At 40.8% G+C, this 26,107-nt stretch overlaps 1 protein-coding gene across 1 annotated transcript in view; it reads right to left on the bottom strand.

Annotated features, from left to right (window-relative positions):
• The window catches only part of LOC130095042 (uncharacterized), a 38,008-nt gene extending 13,302 nt beyond the window's left edge, over positions 1 to 24,706 (bottom strand). Inside the window, exons 1-6 of the mRNA XM_056261686.1 lie at positions 24,426 to 24,706; positions 22,312 to 22,365; positions 19,272 to 19,452; positions 14,500 to 15,379; positions 9,372 to 10,001; positions 9,082 to 9,326 (exon numbers count right to left, since the gene is read on the bottom strand). Coding sequence (XP_056117661.1) covers positions 9,082 to 9,326; positions 9,372 to 10,001; positions 14,500 to 15,379; positions 19,272 to 19,452; positions 22,312 to 22,365; positions 24,426 to 24,706 — 2,271 coding nt within the window. The remainder of the gene's footprint in view (positions 1 to 9,081; positions 9,327 to 9,371; positions 10,002 to 14,499; positions 15,380 to 19,271; positions 19,453 to 22,311; positions 22,366 to 24,425) is intronic.
• Between the last annotated feature and the right edge of the window lie 1,401 nt (positions 24,707 to 26,107).

Here is a 26,107-nt window from a genome sequence, read left to right as displayed (position 1 = left end):
GCGACGTTTCAGATAGTATGTCAAGTGTAAACTCATGAATCGGATATGGGTCACAATTTAAAGAACGTGTGTACGGTCAAAAAATTCGGATATAGGCAACAAATCAGAATTGGGCATCAAGACCTGCAGTGTAAACGAGGCCATAGTGTCCATCATAAATCCGTGGGACGAGCCAAGGTCACAAGCACAATAATAGGGCAGACAGCTGAAACCACCGCATACTGAAAAGACGCAAAACATAGAAGGTTGTCCTATGAATCCATTAGTCGTCGAGGTAGTCCAGAATGCGTTCCCCACTGAGTCTCAATTGGGAAAGCAATTTGCGAACGTACGAGGAGGGCAACACCTTCAAACACGAATCTCAGGAAGTGTATATAATCTATACGTCTATAATGATTGTGTAAATGGTGATCAGCAACCATTGATAATGTGTAAGTTACTGCCTTTTGCCTTGGAGCTTTTTTTCACTTTTTGGAGCCAATACAAAGGCAGAGTAACTTCAAAATAGGGGTCAAAAATCAAGTTTGAGCACAAGATTTTTTTATGTAGATAACTTTCATTACTAAAACATCTAATTGCCAGATTTCCAGTGTCCTACCTATAATACATTTGGCCGGACAACTACAAATATTTAAAGTTGTTTTTTTTCAGTTCCACACCCTAGCGAGTTAACCCTCTGGGGTCTAAGGTGTTTTAACATGCCCTGTGCTTTTTTCAGTTGTTTATAAACATATTAATGGCAATGGTGTAATTAGCAGAAACAGGGCTACCATAATATGTGAGCACCTCCAGAGGGTGTGTCATCTTCATGCTTTAAAAATCACTGATCACAAGATTAGCTCTCTTGTCCTCTTAGCTTTCTTGCTCTCTTAGCCTCGGGCTCTCTTACTCTCTTACTCTCTTGGTCCTTCCTAAGAAGTCCTAATGTGAAGATGATGCTGAACTAGAAGTCACTCAAGGACTCCCAAGCTTGCGCCAGGCAGTGGCCTTGTCTTTCCATTCACCAAAGATCATCTGACTCCCACTGGTTCTCTCTCGTCAAGACCACATCAGCAATGAACAACTGAAGCCTCAACAAATTGCATCAGGACAGTTTAATTCAAATGGGCGAGACATGCAAGTATCAAACTTAGTCTTATTATTTGATACATTAAGTATCCTTACCCCTTTTTAAGAAGGGCGTGTCAGAACTAAACTAATGGTTTGCTCAGGCTGTTGATCTGCTGAACTTCAAACAATGCTATAACTTTTTGCTTTCCTGTATTCTGCTTCAGCTCTCTTTCCCTTGGTAAACTGTATGCATGTATGTATGTGTATGTTAGAGTTGTTTAAATGTTTAGTCTAGTTAATAAAATCTTGTTCATGTCACACGTAAAGTTGTCCGTGTCTCAAGCTCATATCTGGAATCACTAATCATTGATCTTGACTACTTGCTCTTAGTAGTACTTAGTAAGAAAGACATTTCCCATGCCCTGGAAATGTACATTTCTATTAATCAATTAATAACCAATATTGAGTGTTCACGGGATGAACCGAGTAATTGGTTGTAATGTTATTGTAGCTACATCAAGTTAACCCGATTAGCCCTTTCACACGTATGTTTAAAATATTCTAACTGACCCCCCAGCGTGAGTTTTTCAAGGCGACCGTTATTTAGAACTTGTCACTTTAATGTTTCCATGGTGACGCATCATTGCTTGTCACGTGACACAGCGCAACCACAACACAGTGCTGAATGAGTGATGATCTGCTTTTATGTCATTTTTCCTTTTTTATTAAAAATATTCACAAATGTATTAGCTATAGCATGAAACACTGATATTCCGATTGTCAAATATGTGCAAGTGGATGGGTTTTCTTGTTTAAACATCTTTATAACGATCGCGTTAGTTGAGCTGTATGCACAATGGGCGGCGCCATTTTAGTTTGTTTTACAGTTCAGAGAATCGGATCTGTTGGATTACAACACGTCAATTCCTCCACTTCTCACGAAATACATGAAAGTAAGTGGCCGGTGAACTGGGAGAAGAATAGGGTCAAATGTAAAGCTACTTTCACAACGTGTATTTGATATGAATAAAATGTGTCGTCTTATTATAATAGAAAGGATTATTATTGCCGCTTCCATAGACATCAGTGTGTATTTTACAAACTCAAAATCATTGTTTTGCTAGTACTTATGTGTATTTAAATGTCTGAAACCTAAAATGAACATTATGTGGTTGAAAACACTCAATAGTTGTGATATATGACAGCACTGAGTCTCTGGCTCAGCGCCAGCCAACGCGCGAAAGCACGTTTGAATTTAGCAGTTGATCACGTGATGCACTGACCGTTCTAATCACACCGGTGTGATCGTACGCTCCAGGGACCAGCCAAGACTGATCACACCGGTGTGATCGTACGCGTGAAAGGGTTAACTGATCCAAATATTCAAAATCAATTATAACAAGTTATGATTGTTTATTAATATTTCATAGAGCTAATTTGCTACACATTCACATTTCGTCTATAACATATCGTTTTTATGATATATTAGCATATAAATGTTAATTTGCAGTTTAATACTTTGCTCGCACAGATGCAAGCTGTTCTGTAGTAAACAACAGCACGCATCTGTGCAGTTCATTCATTCACACACAGACATGCGATTCATATTTAAACAGTCTTTTTGCGGTTTACAGACACTATTGCATATCGCGATTAGAACAAAGCACTTGAGAATAAAGAACTTACTATTCCACCTCAGCTGGATCCGTTGCTCCTCGAAATGAAACTAAACCGGCACTTCTGAGGTAAATTTTCCAGGATTATAATTATGATAGTATTATTCCTCACAGCATCCCAATGTACGAGTCTGATTAAACTTGATGTGTTTTATCAAGTTGATGTGGGCATTGACACGTTTGCGGCTCAGATTATTTGCGTTTGAATAGCGTGCGCTCTCCGTGGGCATGCTCACATTAGCACTTAAAGGGGAACTTGGCAACTCTAGCCATTTCTTCGCTGATTTTCACTTTTGTTGTCGCATGTTTTCTCATCGAGCTCCCCCTACAGCTGTGGGGCGTATATTTCACAACACTGTCGTAAAGAAACTCACTTGCGGCACCCTCCTCCTCCTTTCTACCGCTGCTCATGTGCATTTGTTATTATCGAAGCCGGCCAACTTTATCGCGTGGACCTATGTCTACCGAGGTGGGGAATACATCATACACAGTATCATAGAATTATGTCGAATTGCCATACAGCAGTTTGTGTTTCTCGCTCGTTCTCGCTTCTCACGAGACTTCCTTTTTCCAACTTACTGGGACGTTAGTCCCCATGTTGCAAGGTTGGTTTTCCACCTGGGAATGCTGGGGGGAGCAGGGAAAGTCACCATTTTCACCAGAACAGGTTATTTAACCATCCAAATGATTTCTAAACGGTTTAATTAATGGCTCGTTTCCACTGAGGCGTACGATACGGTACGATACGGTACAGTACAGTACGGTTCGGGTCGGTAAACCATGATCCGGCTAGCGTTTCCACTGCCAACAGTACCCTTACTTGATAGGCGTGGTGTTTGCCGGAAAGAAGCGATCGACGTCATTTTCGCGCGAAGAAAGCGACATAGTAAACAACAATGGATGACAGACAGCAGATCTTGTTCTTGCTTCTCGGGATGTTTGTCACAAGAAACAAGCGCTGGCATTAGGCGTTTCTCAATACCAAGTAGCCACGCAAAGTCCGACTCAGGAGAATGACTCCCGAGGACGCGAGTCCAGTAATTCTGCTGATGGAATAGTGCGTTCTTGAATGCGCCACTCAGCTCGCTCTGCTACTCCGGTTATATACATTTTAGGCAACAATAAAACGAAATATGTTATATAACACCACTCTGCTTCTTTTCGATTTAATTTAAATACATTTTAAACATTATAAGCACACAAATGTGGTTCAGGCAACGCATAGACTATTGATTATATTCACTGCATGTATGTAACATTATATTTATAACAAAACTAAATATAAAACACAATCCTGCCTCTTTTCGTTTAAATTTAAAAATATTAAACATATTCCAGGCAATGTATTGCATTGGTACAAATGTTGCAATAAACAACATTACAGATGATCTTGTAATAAAATAAAAAAATGACAAAACTATCTATTTTTGTTGAATTTCAGTTTTATCAATAATAGCCATTATAAAAGTATAAGTAAAAGGTACAAAAAGATATACAGTAAAGCTTTAATAACATAAAGCAAACAATTCAGTCAAATATACAAATTCAGCGCTCAAATATATGAAACTTCACTTAGCCTTCTGCCAAAACTATTGGCCAGGGAACGAATTATAGATTCACGAGACCAAAGATCGCCTGTTAGGTCTGTACAAGACGAATTATATCTCATGTTTAACCACTACAGAGACGTCAGAGTCAGCGGGAAACATCAGAACGACTAGCCGGGGAAAGGCTGCTCCAGGCGGGGTACTTGAGCGCCGAGCACCCGGTGATTGCTTGGAATGGATCTTCAAATTATCATAAATCTATAAATAAACCACAGATTTGAGCTTTAAAAAACTACTTTCTCGCCTGAAAAACTCTTAAAACTACATTTCGTGACACAATAACAGTAGTATTATTTCAACTGTATATTAAAAAATGGCGCTTCTAATGCCCTTGTAGCACGCGCAAGTGACGATACTCTGTCAACCAATCAACGTTCTGCAGTGAGTCTAGCTCCACCTTTTAGTACCGTACCACTGTGCTAGGTACCACAACGGAAGGGTACCCAAAAAGTGGTACAGTACGGTTCGGCTTTTTGGTACCATTCACAACTTTTGACAGTGGAAACGCAAATAATTGCGTACCGAACCGAACTGTACCGTGCCGTACCACTCAGTGGAAACGAGGCATAGGTTGAAATAGTTGCCAAGTTCCCCTTTAATGAGCTACAATGAGCTGAAATGAGAACGACTGGCATCTCTCTCGTTTAATACAGATTACATAAACTGAGAATATTTGTTTTTTTTATATAAATTACTTCATTTAAAAGAAGAGAATTCAAGTTTTATGCCTGTGTGCCTGTATGCCTGTGTGACTGAGTATTCGCAGGGTTAGAGTTCATTTTCGGACGCGTTTCAGAATGGACTTCACATTGAGAGAGATGGCAGAACGTGTATCATGTTTATTTTTCTTTATTTGGCAAAATGCACAACACTTTGTTTTTATTGTGAGTATACACAAAAAAATAGACACTTAACAGGCTCGAATGATGTATAACACTTATATGTAAGATCGAAATCAACAGAGTACTTTGAGTCTCTTTTGCACTGATAAGAAAAAAAGCAAGCTGGTATCGCCGGCGCGACCGCCGACCACAGGAGGTTAAGGTATTTTGCCTTTGTAGGGCAGTGCTGACCTCCACTGAAAGAAGACCCAACAACACACAGGGCTGCTGTGTGGTGTTTATTCAGTGGAGGTCAATGAATCCCAAGATTTTCCCTTCTGTCAACGCCACCTTCAGCCATGACGATGCTGAGGGGTCCGGTTCTGTTTTGGCCCTGTCTATTTAACTTAACATGATTCAAGATTCTGTGTAACAAAGTAAAATTGTATGTCTATTGGAATGGGTTGCTTGGTTGGTTTTTGTTAACTGCATCTTGCTTTTAGATTTGTTAAGATTTTACAGCCACTTAGATTAGTTTGTAATGGCTTTATTGTCATGTGGATAACAGGAGGCCTGCCTTTTGAGGTCAGGATTGGCCCAACAAATCTTCAGCTGTGAAGTTCAGTGAAGATTGATTCTTTACAATTTAATTTCTTTGAAGACTATGATAGGAAAAAGTTTCTGCAATTATATTGTGCAGAAATTGCGATATTCATAGTAAATGATTAAAGCTACAATATGTAATTTTTACAATATGCCGCTAGGGGTCGCTAACCTACAATAACAAAGCCGTAGGTTGATGACGCAAAGCATTAAGCGGAATTATGGATCTTGTTGTCAAGCTGATGTATCTAATAATGTTTATGGATGAGTGAATACATTAATGTTTTTAACATGACTGTGGTATGAGGCAGTGCACGATTGCTAATGAGAGACAGATATCAGCGCCACACGCGAATCCCGCGGATATAAAGGAAGAAGAACAATTAATTCTACCGAACTACACGCAAGTGCTTTATTACTACTCACACAGGTCAGTTTATTAGACAAATGCAACTTGTGAGGTAAAGCAGCGCTGTATCACTTAGTCTAGCAGTTACTCTATCACACTAAACTGCATTTGAGTGTGTTGAATGTTATTCTATGTGTTAGATTGTTGGCTGTATGAGACTAGCAGTAAGCTAAATCAACATTAGAATAACATACAGATCATATTCTAACATTTCATCATGTTGAACTATATAACATTGATTAGTTTTATGTACATTTGCTCACATGTCTAATAAAGTACATGCAACACTCTTGACAGAGACGCCACTCGCAAGTCGAAGTTAGTCGAGCTCGAAGCTCTCGGCATCTCGAAAATGATATTGATCCTCGTTTTAGTCCTCTTTTTGTCCCAAAGTCTGCTTGCCATGGTCCAAAATGTTTGAACAAAAAAACAGCAGTGTGAGCGTACCGCTAGGCATAACCCAGTTGTCCACGTCTGTCGCAATGGTTACTATAGCAGTACAAACGGAAACCGAGGGTACCGCGGATATGAAGCCATTGACTGGCGACTCCCTCACACCTGCTCAAACGTCCCGGTTCCTGGGTTAAAATTGCAATTTCAAACGTCCCGGTTCCTTGGTTAAAATCGCAATTTTTTTCACGATTTACAAATAGTTGGAAACATTTGGGATATTGTAAGTAATCAACTAAACAAAATATATAACACTGGCCTTGTGGTTTTTGGATATTTTACTGCAAAATTCTTACATAGTGCACCTTTAAGGAGCCCTACTGTCTTACAGAAGCAGTTTGAAGGAATAGTTTGACCAACATTAATCTAGTTTACTCCCTATTATATTACTCTAAAGCAGGGCTTTCGGCACGGGTATTGCGCACAATTCTAATCATTCCCACAGGTCTCCCACTCATAATGCAGGGAATTCCCGCAACCTTTAAATCATTTTAGCATATAGGTTGTATTAGTAAATTAATCCACACAGATTATAAAATCAAATCAGTCTTTTTAAAACCATCTGCAAGACTTAATTTCACAAACAGCGTGAGTGTTCGGGGGTGCTGCCGCGTCTTCTCTCTCTCTGTCTCTCAAAATGGGTTTTGCACAAGGCAAGCGTCAAGCACTCTGCAGACCGCGATACTGTCTACATTCTCGCGCTTTGGAGTCGGGACATGAATATTACACAATCGGGCCAGCAGTGCATCGTGACCAAAGTTCATAATTTGCACGTCTTTTCAAGTCTTACCAGTTTAACCTATTTGGTGCTCGCGTGCTCTCTGAGATATGGTACCGATGTGTGCATGTAGAAAAGCAGCCTCAAAAACAGCGCGCCAATAACAACAGTTCTTTTTCACGGCTTATATTGCTTTAACACGCAAAATTTGAATTGAAAAGTGTGAATTTCGTTATTTGTGAGTATCCTTTAAACACAGTCGGTTATGTATTTAATAAGCATAAAACACATGTGACATTATAATGAACACATGATCCATGCACTAGCTCTTAAAGTGACGGCAGCCATATGTGTCTGTCATTAATTTTGTTGTCAAAACAACAAAAGATAGCTTTAAGTTTAAGGAATCAGAATAGCATATTTATTTAATTTAGTCAGGACTAAAATACTACCCAGTGTTATTTTCCATTTCATTACTTTATTCAGTTTCTGTGTTTTTCTGAATACTAGTGTTATACCTATTAAAAAACTTTTCTCTTTATTTGTATCTTTATTCTATTGTATATTATTTGGCAAAAATTTAGGCGAGATAAATGTAATAATTTTTTGGAGGGAAAAATACCCACCCCCCTACTCCCCCATCAAATTAAAAAAATACCCCCCCATAAGAATAACCTAAGGGATTCCCCCCCCCCCCCCCCCACCCCCCCCCCCCCCCCAAAAAAAAACGAAATTCAAGCCCTGCTTTAAAGCCTTGTGTTTTCATTCATGAAACACACAGGTGGATGGGAGGTTTGTGACTAACTGTCAAACACAAAAAAGCACTTTTTAATGATGATGATCCATAAGTGGTCTGTGTGATTTATTCATTAATTTAAGTTGTTTTGCTCTGTGTGTCAAAAACAGTCCAAAAATGCAGAGCCTCCCTACACTGATAGAGTTACATGTAGTTACAGTAGGAGTTGGCTGTTTGCCTGGCAGATGTGTCTTCAGTCTAGTTTTAGACTGATTGTTTCTGGAGAAATCATAGCATGAGAAAATATAAAAATTTTAGACGCATATTTGGTACTAAACTCTTTTTTTCTCAATGAGACAACTTTTTGTGCTTTTTCTGTCCTCTTTATTTGGTGCTTTTTCACCAGTTGATGTGGAATAATACTGTACTGCCCAGTTTCGCAGACAAAGCTTGAGCCTAGTCCCAGACTAAAATGCAGGTTTTAGTTTCAACTGAATGCAACTTGCACTGAAATATTACTGGTGTGCCTCTTGAGACACAACAATGGCACTGACACATTTAATACGTTTTTTGTTGTTGTTGTTTATGCTTTCACGCTGATTGATTAATTAAACATTGATCTCACTAATTAGCAGATCCGCCCCAATAATGAGTTAACGAGTCATTCAGGTGGTACAGATTTCTGTTTGGCTTTAAAAGACCTGGTTGTTTTGAAACTTTATCTTGTATTCTTACATTGATTTTCTTAGTGTCTCAGTTTCTGTTATAGAATGGGTTTGATTACTGTTTTGGTGGTTCTTTATCTTCAATTGGTATGGCATGGTGAGTTTATTTAGCTTGTAGTAAGTATTCTTGTCTGTATTTTTTTAAATATCAATGTGCTTCTCAGTTTTTGGCTCTGCAGTTGAAGATGGGTCCTTGGTTTTCTCTTTTTTTGTGTTTCTTAATCTAACATGCTCTACATGGTTATTTTGTTTTTAGCAAATGCTTTCTTTCTCCATTTCTGCAGACAATCAATTTGTGAACGCCACCTTCAGCCGGGATGATGCTGAGGGGTCCGGTTCTGTGAACGCCACCTTCAGCCAGGATGATGCTCAGGGTTCTGGTTCTGTGAACGCCACCTTCAGCCAGGATGATGCTCAGGGCTCTGGTTCTGTGAACACCACCTTCAGCCAGGATGATGCTCAGGGCTCTGGTTCTGTGAACACCACCTTCAGCCAGGATGATGCTCAGGGCTCTGGTTCTGTGAACACCACCTTCAGCCAGGATGATGCTGAGGGGTCTGGTTCTGTCAACGCCACCTTCAGCCAGGATGATCCTGAGGGGTCCGGTTCTGTCAACGCCACCTTCAGCCAGGATGATGCTGAGGGGTCCGGTTCTGTCAACGTGACCTTCAGCCAGGATGATGCTGAGGGGTCTGGTTCTGTGAACGCCACCTTCAGCCAGGATGATGCTCAGGGCTCTGGTTCTGTGAACGCCACCTTCAGCCAGGATGATGCTCAGGGTTCTGGTTCTGTGAACACCACCTTCAGCCAGGATGATGCTGAGGTGTCCGGTTCTGTCAACATGACCTTCAGCCAGGATGATGCTCAGGGTTCTGGTTCTGTGAACACCACCTTCAGCCAGGATGATGCTGAGGGGTCCGGTTCTGTGAACGCCACCTTCAGCCAGGATGATGCTGAGCTGTCCGGTTCTGTGAACGCCACCTTCAGCCAGGATGATGCTGAGGGGTCCGGTTCTGTGAACACCACCTTCAGCCAGGATGATGCTCAGGTTTCTGGTTCTGTGAACACCACCTTCAGCCAGGATGATGCTGAGGGGTCCGGTTCTGTGAACGCCACCTTCAGCCAGGATGATGCTGAGGGGTCCGGTTCTGTGAACGCCACCTTCAGCCAGGATGATGCTGAGGGTTCTGGTTCTGTGAACGCCACCTTCAGCCAGGATGATGCTGAGGGGTCCGGTTCTGTCAACGCCACCTTCAGCCAGGATGATGCTCAGGGTTCTGGTTCTGTGAACACCACCTTCAGCCAGGATGATGCTCAGGGTTCTGGTTCTGTGAACACCACCTTCAGCCAGGATGATGCTCAGGGTTCTGGTTCTGTGAACACCACCTTCAGCCAGGATGATGCTCCGGGGTCTGGTTCTGTGAACACCACCTTCAGCCAGGAAGATGATGACTATGAGTGGTCTGGTTTTGGGCCACACATCCACTGACAGATTTTTGCAATTCTTCCTAGACTAGAGAATGATTAAGGAGTCCTCCTTCCTTGCAGAAGCAGTTTGAAGGAATGGTTTGGCCAATATCAACAGGAGGTTTGTGACTAACTGTCAATCACAAAAAGCACATTAAATGATGATCCATAAGTAGTCTATGATTTCATGTTTTCATTGATTCTAGTTGTTTCACTGTCAAAACAGTCCTCCACAGTTCTGCCATGCAAAAGGCCGTAACTTAGTTTTTGGTCGAAAATTAGTTTATTTTTGGCACATTCAAGACCTCCTTATGTGCATAAATATCCTGAGTCAATGTGATTTTTTTTTTTTTTTTTTTTTTTTTTTTTTTTTTTTTTTTTTTTTAGAAAATAATGGGTTGTCTTCCCAGCAAACACAGAATGTTGTACCAACCTTCTAACAACATCAAAAGGTTGCTATAACTACGTTGTGTGGTAAGGTTGTTACAGCGATTTCACAATGTTGACATTGAACCACTGTTCAGGGCCACTGCTTACGGTTGTGGCTAGGATGTCTGGACGACATTTGTACTCTTCACTGCCCTGAAGCGTGACTCAGCCTTTTAAATTTCAACTGACCATTGGGCATCTCATTTTTCATCGAGCAAGGATACGTGAGTATTCCGTTTAATTTACCTCTGCTAAATAAGATGTGTAATTAACATATATTTGAACATCTTCTGGTCAGGTATGACAAATATTTTAACTTTATGCCAAAAGTTATAAGCCATAATGAAGAGTAACTGACATTTCAGCATTCCTTGAACAGACAGCGACTTAAGCGCGTACTTGTTGAACATTTATTTATTTTTTCCTTGTCCTCTTATTTGTTTCTTTGTTAGGTTTTTCTCATGCTAGTTAACGTTAGTCACTCCCTGTGTCCTGTCATGTGAAGCTCTGATTTGCTTTGTTCTCTGCCAAGTTTACCTGTGCCTGCAGTGCCACCCTCTCTGGTCCCGGATTTTCTACCTGGTTTCGGACTCATGCCTGTCTACTGGTTTCTGGGCTTGCATCTCTCCTCTGGATTTGTTGATGTTTCCTGGACTGATTCTGGTTACTGATCACCCGGCTTTCGACTACACTCCCCTGTCTGTTCTGTACAGAACCCGTTTTTTTTATCATTAAATGTTCTGATCTGCCTTTGCTTTTATGTTTTATTTATTATACTTATAAGAAAGTTGTACATTCTTATATTTAGTGTTTTCTTTTTCACAAATGTATGACTTTTGTAAGTGCAATTTGATTACCATGCAGTTAATAAAGTTGAATTATCTAACCTATGTTCTTTTTGCTCTTCAAAGTGTACACTTGCAGGTTGATTATAATTAATTTAGACCAATAAATAAGGATAAACAATATTTAAAATGTATATAATTATCTGACTAATTAAAAATTAACCATAAAACATTCCAAATGAGGTATATCTAGCGTTAAAAAAAATTGTCCGAATATTGTCTCACAGTTGTTGAATGTCGGGCAACAACATTGCTACAGCCCTGTCATGTCTTACAATTCTACATTGTTGTGAGCACATAGATAGCGACGTTGCCATAGTAAAAATGCAACGTGCCAGAACATAAATGAGTTTGCTGGGTTAACAGTAACTTCCAAAAGCCAATGAGAAAACAAGGCTTAACACCAGTTACTGCTCTTTGGCTTTTTTTCTTTTCTAGAATGCTCAAATTGAGTTGCGGTACTCTGGTTTTTGTTTAGCTGTGCATGAATACTCAAGAAGTTATTGTGCCAGTGTTCTAGTTCTATCAGATTGTATGGTGTTCTGCCTTTGTTTTACTGTCCATTTAAAATTTGCTGCAATTAAATTACGGTGTAGCCTGTGTACAGCTGCCATCAGTCCCTGTAACCTCAGAAATGTGCTCAGAGGGATAGCTTTGTCCTGCACAAACATGGTCCGAACATTCGTATGGTCTGAACCTGCTCTGTCGACAAACGTGCAATATCGATTGCGAAAGATGACCTATATGCAGAGTTGACAGAAAAATGTTACTCATGCCGTAGCAGGTGACTACAACAAAGAATTAGCGCCCCGCCTCACCCAGGGCGGGTACCGGACCTGAAACACACATGCATAGTTGGCAGAGTGCCAAAACTGTGCCGGCGCCTTCAACACGGTCGAACCGACCCGGTGACTATGTCACAAGGAGTGATAATGTGCATACAACATAATGAAGCAACAAAGTGTACTGGCGCATACAACATCAAACCGCGGGTTATACAGACAATAGTGTCCATCATAAATCTGGTATGAGCTAAGTTCACAAGCACAATCATCGGGCAGAGAGCTAAAACCACCACATACTGAAAAGATGCAGAACATAGAAGGTTGTCCTATGAATGCATTAGTCATTGAGGTAGTCCAGAATGCGGTCCCCACTGAGTTTCAATAGGGAAAGTGTTCATACTTTTCACGAACGTACGAGGAGCGCGAAACCTTCGAACACGAATCTCAGGAAGTGTATATAATCTGTAAGTCTACAATGATTGTGTAAATGGTGATCATCAACCAAATATTGATAATGTCGAAGTTACTGCCTCTTGCCTTGTTGTGTCTTCTCACTTTTTGCAGACAATACAAAGATAGAATAACTTCAAAATAGGGGTCAAAAGTCAAGTTTGAGCTCAAGATTTTTTATGTAGATAATTTTCATTACTAAAACATCTAATTGCCAGATTTCCAGTGTCCTACCTATAATAAATTTGGCTGGACAACTAAAAATCTTTAAAGTCGTTTTTCTCAGTTCCATACTCTAGCGAGTTACGGTATTTTGCCTTTGTAGGACAGTGTTGACCTCCACTGAATGAAGACCCAACAACACACAGGCCTGCTGTGTGGTGCTGGGTATTTATTCAGTGGGTCAATGAATCCCAAAAATTCCCCTTCTATCAACGCCACCTTCAGCCATGACGATGCTGAGGGGTCCGGTTCTGTTTTGACCCCTGTCTATTTAACTTAACATGATTCAAGATTCTGTCTAACAAAGTAAAATTTTATGTCGATTGGAATGGGTTGCTTGGTTGTTTTTTGTTCATTCATCTTGCTTTTAGATTTGTTAAGATTTTACAGCCACTTAGATTAGTTTGTAATGGCTTAATTGTCATGTGGATAACAGGAGGCCTGCCTTTTGATGTCAGGTTTGGCCCAACAAATCTTCAGCTGTGAAGTTCAGAGAACATTGATTCTTCCCAATTTAATTTCTTTGAAGACTATGATAGGAAAAATGACTGATTGTTTCTGGAGAAAACATAGCATGAGAAAATATTTAATTTTAGATACATATTTGGTACTAAACTTTTTTTTTTTTTTTTAATGAGACAACTTTGCTTATTCTGTCCTTTTTTTTATTTGGTGCTTTTTCACCAGTTGATGTGGAATAATACTGTACTGCCCAGTTTCACAGAAAAAGCTTGAGCCTAGACACAGACTAAAATGCAGGTTTTAGTTTCAACTGAAAGCAATTTGCACTGACATATTACTGGTGTGCATCTTGAGACACAACAATGGCACTGACATATTTAAAAAAAAAAAAATTCAAGGCAAGTTTATAAAAGCTACTTAAATTTCCTAATTGAACTGAGGCTTAATCCTGTCAGTAAACCCAGGCCTTAATAAGAGTGTGTGTTGGGCCTTCATTCAGTGGAGGTCAATCACAAGAGATGGACATTAAAACTTTAGTTATATGGGATATAACATCAACTTTTATGCTGATTGATTAATTAAACATTGATCTCATCAAATTAGCAGATCCCCCCAATAATGAGTTAACAAGTCATCCAGGTGGTACAGATTTCTGTTTGGCTTTAAAAGACCTGGTTGTTTTGAAACTTTATCTTGTATTCTTACATTGGTTTTCTGAGTGTCTCAGTGTCTGTTATAGAATGGGTTTGAGCAAAATTGCTGTTTTGGTGGTTCTTTATCTTCAAATGGTATGGCATGGTGAGTTTATTTGTTTAGCTTGTAGTAAGTATACTTGTCTGTATTATTATTATTATTTTTTTAAATATCAATGTGCTTCTCAGTTTTTGGCTCTGCAGTTGAAGATGGATCCTTGGCTTTCTCCTTTTTTGTGTTTATTAATCTTACATGGTTATTTTTGTTATTAGCAACAACTTTCTTTCTCTTCCTCTCTGCAGAAAATCAAGTTGGTGCATCCAGTTCTAACTCTGTCCATCTGCAGGATACTTTCAGCCAGGATGATGCTCAGGGTTCTGGTTCTGTGAACGCCACCTTCAGCCAGGATGATGCTCAGGGTTCTGGTTCTGTGAACGCCACCTTCAGCCAGGATGATGCTCAGGGTTCTGGTTCTGTGAACGCCACCTTCAGCCAGGATGATGGTCAGGGGTCTGGTTCTGTGAACGCCACCTTCAGCCAGGATGATGCTGAGGGGTCCGGTTCTGTGAACGCCACCTTCAGCCAGGATGATGCTGAGGGGTCCGGTTCTGTGAACGCCACCTTCAGCCAGGATGATGCTGAGGGGTCTGGTTCTGTGAACGCCACCTTCAGCCAGGATGATGCTGAGGGGTCCGGTTCTGTGAACGCCACCTTCAGCCAGGATGATGCTCAGGGTTCTGGGAACGCCACCTTCAGCCAGGATGATGCTGAGGGGTCTGGTTCTGTGAACGCCACCTTCAGCCAGGATGATGCTGAGGGGTCTGGTTCTGTGAACGCCACCTTCAGCCAGGATGATGCTGAGGGGTCTGGTTCTGTGAACGCCACCTTCAGCCAGGATGATGCTGAGGGGTCTGGTTCTATGAACGCCACCTTCAGCCAGGATGATGCTGAGGGGTCTGGTTCTATGAACGCCACCTTCAGCCAGGATGATGCTCTGGGTTCTAGTTCTGTGAACGCCACCTTCAGCCAGGATGATGCTCAGGGCTCTGGTTCTGTGAACGCCACCTTCAGCCAGGATGATGTTGGGGGGTCTGGTTCTGTGAATGCCACCTTCAGCCAGGATGAAGGTCAGGGGTCCGGTTCTGTGAATGAAGTCTTCAGCCAGGATGATGCTGACTATGAGTGGTCCGGTTTTGGGCCACACATCCACTGACAGATATTGCAATTCTTTCTAGATTAGTGAATGATTAAGGAGTCCAACTACCTTTTGCAGAAGCATTTTGAATGAATAGTTTGGCCAATATTAACAGAGGAGGTTTGTGACTAACTGTCAATCTCAAAAAAAGCACATTAAAATATGATGATCCATAAGCAGTCTGTGATTCATGTTTTCATTTTATTCAAGTCGTTTTGCTGTGTCAATACAGTCCTCCACAGTTGACCCCTACTGAATGAAGACCCAACAACACATGCCTGCTGTGTTTTGTTGGGTCTTCATTCAGTGGAGGTCAATGAATCCCAAGATATAAACTTTAGATATTTGGAATATAACATCAGCTTGTATACTAAGTGAGTGATATTTTTTTTTTATCTCAATTAGCAGATTTGCCCCCAATAATTTGTTAATGAGTCATCAAAGTGGGACAAATGGTTTTCAGTTTGGCTTTAAAGGGGACTTGACATGGTTTATTATTTTAATAGTTCACTTCAAGTTCACAGGTCAACTAAGTCTTTTTTGCACACACAAAGTGTGAAACTGATAATTTTCAACCTTCATTCTGACTCTTTGAATGTTGTGTTTTTGAGGGGGTGGTTCCTTTTAGGCTTGTCAGTAAATGGCCAGTTATAATTTGTTAACATCATTGCATTGGAAACCGAAACAATTCACTTGCTATTGCGTGTGACTCAAGAGTAAGTGTTTTGAAAACATTTTATTTTTATTTAATCTTACTTTCATTTAGTCATTTGTGATGCAGCTGCTGTCAGATCCAATATAGTTGGGTGCTTCTTCTGTCAAAAGTTTATTTGCAAACTCTATTATACTGTGCCTTGTATACTAAACAAAATGCTCTCAACAAACATATAATCCTCTGATGTGATACGGGAGAGTATATCATCCACTTGTTTCCGATGCTGAGATCCTTCTGAAGTCTGTACAAAGCTGATTAAACTGGACGCGTCAAAGCGAAACTTTCTCTCTTCCATTTATTCTATTGTCAACAGTCTCAAATGCTTGGAGTGTTAGAAACTGAAAACGTAATTGCATACTATATCCAGCGTAGACAGCATCAGTGATTATATTGGGTTCTGTTTGCATTTGACGTGATACTTACATTGTAGGCAAATGTCAGCTGTTAAGTGACTGAATGCCAGTGGGTGAGGCCTATGGGGCGATGATGCATAACTATGTAAATGTATTTGCCGGTGTGATGTCACAGATCCTGCAATATCAAAATGAGCTGTTTTTGGAGATTGATTAAATCAATTCTTCGTTTATAATGAGGACATTTTAAGCTATGAAACTTGCAGGATGTTTTAATGGTACAAAGTCCATATGTCAAAAGATCATGTAAAATTAGATGTCTCATGTCATGCCCCCTTAAAGGCCAATTCACAAGGCCCTGACAGACACCGACCAATGGCGTCAGTCGCCAGATTACAGTACACCACTTCAGATATTTCAAGTTCCAATAAACACAGATTCAACATATTAAATCTGTGGAAAAAACCGACCAACAACGTCAGGAGTAACACACTGAACCGACAAAGTATTTATCGCCGTATGTTGGTGCAGTGTGAATTGGCCTTAAGAATAGAAACACAGGTAACACAATAACAACACGGCCATTAGGCAGGTTATTAAGTAAATAACTTCTTAAAAGCCTGGAGCAGGAGCAGTCCAAAGTGATTGCAGTTATATGCCTTTGGATGTTTTCAAGACAACACATTCTACTTGTCTAAATGAATCGTTGAATAAACAGAACCAGCACTGCATTTTTTAAATCATGCAGTGACACATGACTGCATTAACACTTCCTGATCTCCATCTATGAAAATTAATGAGTTGTTTCTAGCAAAACTTTCAAAGGTCATTAAAATGGTATTGAGGAGTACAAGTCCATGAGGACATATGAGTCATATCAATTAACTAACACTAACCACTGCTGCCAATTAAATGGATTAAGGATGTGTGTGTGTGTCTCATATACACAACTCAGGTAAAGTGAATGAGAATGTGCATGTGTGTTTGTGTGTGTGTGTGTTGTTCTTGTTAAACAAGACATTAAATCAAGACAGATGACATTTAAAAACAATAGTTATGGCAATTATTGGATGAGCACTATGACAAAATTAGGGATGAATGTTATTCTGGGTGAATAAATCATGCACACAGATGTATGAATATATGAATTACATTAACACCCCAATCAGAAGGGTTACAGGCTTCACTTCACCTACTGCAATGCAATGAAACAAAAATACAAAAATACATACAAGCAACTTCAAAGAGAGGACACAATCTTATATGAATGCATTTGAGGTTACAATTGAAAAAGAGTAGTTCTTTGTGTACAGTATATGAATAGGCTAAACATTAATTAACTCTCTCCCCACCAGCATTTTTTATCATATTCACAAAACTTGCATGGCCCCCAGAATATTCTGTTGTATGAATATAAAAACAGTCGGATTCAGAATGATGATCAAAACATAGATCAAGTCCATAAACAGCCCCAAAGCTTGCACAGTTGTATACCTCTTTGTGGGTTCAACATTTCATTTGGTAACATTAGGCAGTTTTTTATTTATATGCTGTTGAACATTTGATGATCCCGCTAGCTTACCCTGCTGATAAATCTAGCATTGCTGGTCACCAGCATAAGGGAGGATTTGCATGCTGGGACTAGCATGGGATGCTGGTTGCTGGTTTGCTGGTCATGGGAAGCAGGAGTATTGGTGGACCAGCTAGGCCAGCACTATACTAGCTCTAGCCATCATAAACCAGCCTGGAGCAACCTGAAATCCATGCTGGTTTATGCTGGATTTTTCAGCAGGGTAATCCTATCTACTCATTCTGTTTCATGCAAATCTTCTTCTTTGTTTGTTTTTGTATCTGGAGATGCTGTACTATTTCAGAAGATGGATAACAGCACCCACCATATAACAATGAAAATTGACTGCTGGAAAAAACATGTCAATGGCAGGTAAGCATTGAGTCATAAATGGCGGAAAAAAATGTATCATAGCGGGGAAAGAGTTAATTAATTAAAGAACAGTATTATAAAATCAAATTGATTAAAGGATTATAGATATGTATAATGCATAATATGTCGAATTTGGAAACCCTTGTTATTAGTGACACCAGTGGCCGTTAAGTGAACTGCAGACATCAACTTATTGCTTGTGCTCGCATAATGTACAAGAGACTAAACGTGATTCAATCCCTCGATGATATAATCACAACAATTTTGTTTTTTCGTTGTCTTCACTTAGAAGTAAAACAGGCTTTCAGGATGTCGGGGAAGGTCTCGTTTCATTACAAGCTGTTCACATTGGCAATGAAAAAAAAGCTATATCAATACATGAACATTCTTACATATAACCACTTAAAATAATCTAAAATATGTTTTTTAATGTTTTTTTTTTAAATACTATTTTGAATTAATACAAATATTATAAATGACAAAATATAATAAATAAAAATTATTTTATGGAAAATCTGATAGGAAGACTGGAAAATTTGGAGGACTGAAAAATAGCTAAAGCAGCAAAAGTAATGAGCAAATTAATTTTGAGTAATTTCTAAATAAAACTAAAAGGTTTTATCAGCTCGCTGTATTTGTGGACTTAATTTAAAACCATCCTCTTGTCTTACTCTGGATCTCAATGTCCCCAGTGTGGGTGGAATATATGTATTACAAACACTCTCCTACAGTCTAAGTGAATGAAAACTTTTGTGAAATGGGAATTCGAGCTAGTAAAAATCAATAGCCTCAATTTCATTTGGACATCAGGGATGCTGCATAAATGAACACCACTTGTAAGGGGGGTCTTATGGCATTTTGCTGTAGTGGTCTGCATGCAGATATATAAGGTGTGATGATAAAAGTAAATGCAATCACTCTGTTTCTGTCCGTCGCAACAAAGCTCTGCTCCCTTAAGCTCCTGTGTCCTTCCTGGGGCCGTGTTTGGAGGTGGAGTCCGATGAGCTTCCCCTGCTGCTCGGACATGGTGTGGAGAGCATTAATCAGGTGTCCACAGAGCGTGACTGCAGGCTCAGAGAGGCTGACTGGCTTAGAGCGTCTAAGAAGAAAGGAGTTGAGAAGTTCCCTAACTTTCCCGAGACATATCGTTTAATTGGACACGGGTGATTGGCTGGACGGCCTCAGATGGAGCTGCTCAAATCAAATGACAGTAATATTCATTCTTGGAGTTGATGATGAGACAGTTCTCTAAGCAAGTAAAGACGGGGTAGCAAAGGAGCAGATATTTCGGACTCCCACTTAATAGATTTTTTTTTTATGTAGAGCACTGTTCCTATATAAGGATGGCAAAGTCGACTTTGTGCGAAATGCAACAAGGTTGTACTTTATCTTGTTCGCTCAGGGAATGTAGGGACAAATATAATATAATTTGTTGCTGTTAACTCCAGTCTAAACATAGAGAGAAACATTAAACTGCTAGTGATAACGATGAACTAATTACTGTCCTCCATTCTGAGTACTAAATCAAAAGTCTCTTGTAGTTCAAAGAACACTCATTTTGAAAGACAAAAAGGGTATGACTTATTTCTCAAAAACATACTACTGCACTTTCTAAATATGTGCAGCTTAAAGAAAAAAAAGTTGATTGGCAAAGAGCAGCATGCACACAGCAATTTGTCCATTTTTTTTGCTGCAGTGTATTGTTCCCTTTTGTGTAGATGTACCGATATAAAGTCCTGACTACAAAAAGTCTTTTGGACATTTTCACTGCTATTGCCCAGTAAAGTCAATACAAACATATTACCCTTTTGTGACAACTAGTCCCAATAGCAGGCCACTCTTCTTTTCAAATCTGCCTTCATTAATTACTTGACTCTTGAATATGCCACTGTCTTTAGTTGTTTAACTGAACATGGCGATACTGGGAGTATAGTTTGGAAGTTAAAATTATTATTACATAAAGTACACACACACACGCACACACACACACGCACACACACACACACACACACACTAAATTGCTATTCAGACAGCAGGGATGCATTAAATTGATCAAAAGTGACAGAAAATGCATTTATATGATTACAAAAGATGTATATTTTAAATAAACGCTGTTCTTTTGAACGTTATATTCCTCAAAGAATCCTGAAATATGGTTCACACAGAAAAATATAACAGTTGTTTTTATTCGCTGTGGTACTATTTTCACAAGGTGTACATTTTCAAAACTCTTTGTACAAAAATCCAAACTGATCACACTGTAACACAGCTAGTCATTTTTTCAAAACCTAATCCCATGCTTTTATTACAGTTATACACATTTCAGTCCACATAACCATTGTTTCAAACACAAGATTATTGCTATATGTAATGAGAACATTTGGTTTAATCACAGAAACAACAGTATGATCTTCTTTCAATTTAGTACTTTTAACAATCAGTTCATTCAACAGCAAACAATTCAAGATACATGTTTCAAATCACTCTTTTTGCTGAAATAATTACAGTAATACAGGGTACAGTTGCCACATTAAAAAATACACTTGCATTACCTAACTTATGTAATTGAATCCATAATGTTTGTAATAGTATCTATCTAGTCTGTTATCAAAAGGTGTGATGAAGTATGACACAGCCATGTGGTTCTGTGCTAGAACAGAGTTTACTGGCAGATTTCACGCTGCCATATGACTGAATCTACACTCTAAAAAATGCTGGGTTGTTTTAACCCAATTTTGGGTCAAATATGGACAAACCCAAACGTTGGGTTAAAAATGTTATTTAAAAATGTAATCCAGCGGCTGGGTTTGCCCATATTTGCAGTTTTTACCCAGCAGTTTTTAGAGTGTTTAATGCAGTTGACCTTTACAGATGAAGGGTGAGTTACAGTAATGTGGCAGTCTCTACCGTGGTAATCTGTTTACAGTATCACATGGCATACATACTGTAATGTAAAATGCTGTATTTGATGCCATCTGTCACCCTTCTACTGAAACATCTCTGATCAATCTGATGTTTTACAGTCATTGACTGTTTCCTCTCCCTTATACTCTATTCAGCTTTATGTTCACAAATGGCAAATCTCTCTCTCTCTCTCTCTCTCTCTCTCTCTCTCTCTCTCTCTCTCTCTCTCTCTCTCTCTCTCTCTCTCTCTCTCTCTCTCTCTCTCTCTCTCTCTCTCTCTCTCTCTCGTTTGGCGAGTGAGTGTGGGTAGCGTGTGGTGAGTTCGAGTGAGTTTTATGCCCGCTGTGGCAATTTTTTCTTGGTTGAATATCGCTATTTCTGGTGTTTAATCTGCTTTAAGTAGATAAAACAAACTAGTGTTTTTTTGACCGTTGGTTGCCAGTGCATCACCGAGGGCATGACGGCCCAAGGTGTTGACTCGCTCGGTTCATTAACGCGGTACCACGGGGTTAAAGTGGTGGCCGCTGCAAGTGTGGAAGATTGTATCTTGGCTATCGGACAGGTTGTTGGACATAAGAGCATTCTAGCAGCGTCAAGGATGAGCAATGCAGTTATTTGTTTTTTGAACACTGTAGAAAATGCCAATAATGTTGTGGAAATTGAGTTGTAATTCGTGGCCTTTTTACACTTGTGCTTTCTCTTTCAAAACCTGCGAGAAAAGTTATTCTGTCAAACATCCCACCTTTTATCAAAGATGAAGCTTTGGTTAAGGAATTATCGCGTTTCGGAAAGTTGGTTGCTCCAGTGAAAAAGGTCGCGATCGGGAGTAAATCTGAATTGATCAAACGTGGTGTCTTTTAGGAGATTCACTTACATGATTTTGAGTGAGAACAGAACAGAACTGAATTTAAATCTGAAATTCAGATTTGATGATTTCGACTACACTGTCTATGTATCCACTTATATAAAGAAGTGTTTCGGATGTGAAAAACCGGGCATTTGGCTCATGCTTGTCCCGAAATCGGGGGAACACGTACAAGGCAAGATACGATACATGAGACGGTGGTGCAAGACGTGGAAAGCGCTGCTGGAATGTCTGTGCCAGTACCTGTGAATTCAGCACAGAGTGTCAAGGGCACAACTAACAAAGTGCCTTGTAAACAAACAGTTGAAACTGTTCAAACCATGATTGAAGTCATGGGAGATAATGTTTTGACTGACAAAGATCAAACAACGTCGAATGTGAGTTTGCTTAAAGAAGCTAATGTGATAGAAGAATTGATGGACACACAAAATAGTTCAACGAATTGTTTATCTGATATAGAGTCTTTATCAGACAATGTAAATTTGTGTGAAGTAAACAATGATCAAGCTGTCTTCAAAACTCCTTTAAAAAGGAAAAAGAAAGACAGAGAAGAAGAATCGAAACACGCAAGAAAAGAGCAGAAAAATGATACAGATAATATTGAAAGTGAAAGTGAATTGTCTGATTCTAGTGCTTCAAGTTGCTCACAAAGTGAATGGAAATGTAATGATTACAGTGCTGAAGAAATTAAGAAGTTTTTAAAAGTGACAAAAAATCAGAGAGGAGTACAGATTGCTGATTTTTTCCTGAAACGGTTTTTACCTGAAACAGTTTGCGGAAAGCACTTAGAATCTAATGAGTGAAGGTTGTTTTCTGGAAAAAGAAGTATATCGACTGAAAAAATGTGTAAAAAAACAAACAAAATCAGCTGACATAGTGGCATAACTCTTTTATCTTGAGCGGCTGTGTGTTTCTGTATGGCTTCATTTTTTTATTTTTTTTATTTGCACATGGCAGATATCCGTATAGCATCTTTAAATGTGAACGGAGCTAGAGATTATGTAAAGAGAATGCAAGTGTATGAAACAATGAAACAGAAACAACTTGATGTTCTTTTTTTACAAGAAACACACAGTGATGATACAAATGCTACAGATTGGATAAAAGAATGGAATGGTCATATATTTCTAAGTCATAAAACTTTACGTAGTGGAGGAGTTGCCATCTTGTTTGCAAATAACTTTATCTCATGCTCTTTTAAAATGGAGGAAATAGTGAAGGGGGGACTTTTGAAAATTCAAGCCCTTGTTGAAAAATATGTTCTGGTTTTTATTTGTGTATATGCCCCCACGTTACCAATAGAGAGAGTGGATTTTTTAGATATTTTATGCTCAACTCTAGACAAATGCAAAAGCGAAGAATATTTATTTCTTGGTGGAGATTTTAATTGTGTTGAACAAATTATTAATTGCAACCATATAGAACCACATATGCCTTCTCTTCTCATATGCGTGGTCTAGCCCTATAAAGATAGCTCGATGGGCTGATCTCACTGGTTTTGCACCAGTTAACAAACACTGACCACTTGGAGCCATAGAGGCGTCTGGTAGACGGTGCTCTGGCCTGCATGATGGTGTTTAGCACTCCCTCGGGGAGGTTTGCGGGTACCCGTTGATGGCCCATGCGTGCAGGGCCCACCGTTCCGGGTGAGGATGCCAAATTGAGCCCCCGGCCTGAGAGAGGAGGTCTTTCCTCGTCGGAATCGGCCATGGGGCAGTGCTCGTCAGCTGCATCAGGACTGGGAATCATGCCTGGTTCGTCCAGAGCGGAGCCACGAGGAGCACAGAACATCTGGTTTCCCTGATTCGTTCCAACACCTGAGGCAGGAGCGATGCCGGGGGAAAAGCATAGAGCGGGCAGCTGGGCCAGATGTGGGCCAGTGCGTCCTTGCTCTTTGAGAAGAATTTCGGCAGTGAGCGTTCTCCTGGGACGCGAATAGGTCCACCTGTGCTCTGCCGAACATCTCCCACAGCAGGAGGATAGTCTGGGGGTGCAGAGACCATTCCCCAGCTGGTATATTGTTTCTGGACAGTCTGTCTGGCCCCAAATTCAGGAGGCTAGGCACATGTGCTGCTCTCAGTGAGCGCAGATTGTGCTGAGCCCAGACCAGAATGCGTTCTGTCAGTCTGAAAAGGTTTCGAGACCTGACGCCGCCCTGGCGATTTATGTAGGATACCACCGACATGTTGTCCGAGCGGACTAAGACGTGGCAGCCCTTTATTTGGGGACAGAAGCGCCTCAGCGCGTTGTCGACTGCCAACATTTCCAAACAGTTTATGTGAAGAAGCTTTTTTCGTTCTGACCATAGGCCGAAGAACGGTCTGCCCTCGTGCAGCGCTCCCCATTCCGGGGTGAAGGCGTCCGTGGACACCACCTGTACACTCGAGGAAGTCCCCAGGTTTACACCAGACTGGTACCAGTCGGTCGCTCTCCAAGGATTCAGGGCTGTGATACATTCCTGATTGACCTTGAGGCGAAGTAGACCGGAAACCCAAGCTCGAGGAGGTACTCGTGCTTTGAGCCAAAAATCCAGCGGGCGCATGCGAAGCAGGTCTAGCTGAAGTACCAAGGATGCTGAGGCCATCAAGCCCAGCATTCTCTGAAACCTCCTGAGCGGGACTATAGTGCCTCGGCGGAAGGATTTCGTAGAGCGCTGAATGTCTATTCTGCGTTCTGGCGACACCCGCGCTGTCATAGACAGCGAGTTCAGCTCTGTGCCCAGGAAAGTTATTTTCTGACTGGGGGCCAGCGAGCTTTTCGCCCAATTGACTGTTAGACCCAGTTTCTCGAGGTGTTCGAGTAACACGGTCTTGTGTTCTATGAGCTCTGAATGAGATCGAGCTAGAATCAGCCAATCGTCCAAGTAGTTCAAAATTCTCATGCCCTGAAGTTTCAGGGGTGCGAGCGCCGCGTCCATGCACCTCGTGAATGCACGGGGTGCAAGAGACAGGCCGAACGTTAGGACTGTGTATTGATATGCCTGGCCCTCGAAGGCGAATCTCAAAAATCGCCTGTGACGTGACGCTATTTGTATCTGGAAATAAGCGTCTATCAGATCTATTGACATAAACCAGTCCCCTTGGCAAGTCTGTGCGAGGATTTTCTTGGTTGTGAGCATTTTGAACTGGCGTTTCATAAGCGCGTTGTTCAGCTGTCTTAGATCTAGAATGGGTCTGAGACCCCCGTCTTTTTTCGGTACCAGAAAATATCTGCTGTACAGGCCTCCTTCGCTCTGAGCTTGAGATAAAGGCTCTATTGCCCCTTTGCTCAATAATGTCGCTATTTCGGCCCGAAGTAGATGTGCTACTTCTGTTTTTACTGAGGATTCAACGCGCGCCGTGCTTCTGTTTGTGTGTAGAAATGGGCACTGGGTTGTGGGCATTTTTATTACACTCATAACACCATCGGCTGTGGCCGGAATACCAGAAAATACACTGCTTATATGATTTATCTGGGTCACCGTGGAAATGGCATTTGTGTGCAGGCAAGCGGGCCGTGGTACCAGCTTGCTTACTGCAAAATACACTGGAACAGTCGCATTTTCTGGAACTGAACGAGCGAAAAGTTTCGGTGGAAGTCTGGCCGCAGCGAGACTGAAACACCGTCATTTTCCTAGGAGGCTAGGAAGACTTGTGTTGGTTTCGTTTTACAGAAACCGTGGTACATGCAGTGTGGAGTGTTTGTGGGCACTGGGTTGTGGGTAAAGAAAGCTAGCCACGGTCTTGATGCTGGCCCGTTTCCCTGACGACTCGCGGACAGAAGGGGGGAGGTCAACAGAGCTCGCCCAATCCTCACTGTCCGACGCTAGGATAGAGCAGCTGGCCTTCTCTACAGATGCAGCTATCTCGTCGTCATTAATGGCGGAAGTGGCGGCGTGCGGCGGCCGTTATCCGTCAGTGAGCGACTCGAGTGAAGCTGGCGGGCGAACCGGCGAGCTTTCACGGGCTGGAGAAGGCTCGGGGACCCGCTGAGTACGGCGCTTTTA

Source organism: Rhinichthys klamathensis, unplaced genomic scaffold, assembly GCF_029890125.1.
Source record: "Rhinichthys klamathensis goyatoka isolate OS25496 unplaced genomic scaffold, OSU_Roscu_1.1 h1tg000184l_1, whole genome shotgun sequence".
Lineage (NCBI taxonomy): Eukaryota > Metazoa > Chordata > Actinopteri > Cypriniformes > Leuciscidae > Rhinichthys > Rhinichthys klamathensis.
This window is presented reverse-complemented; position numbering and strand designations above follow the sequence as displayed.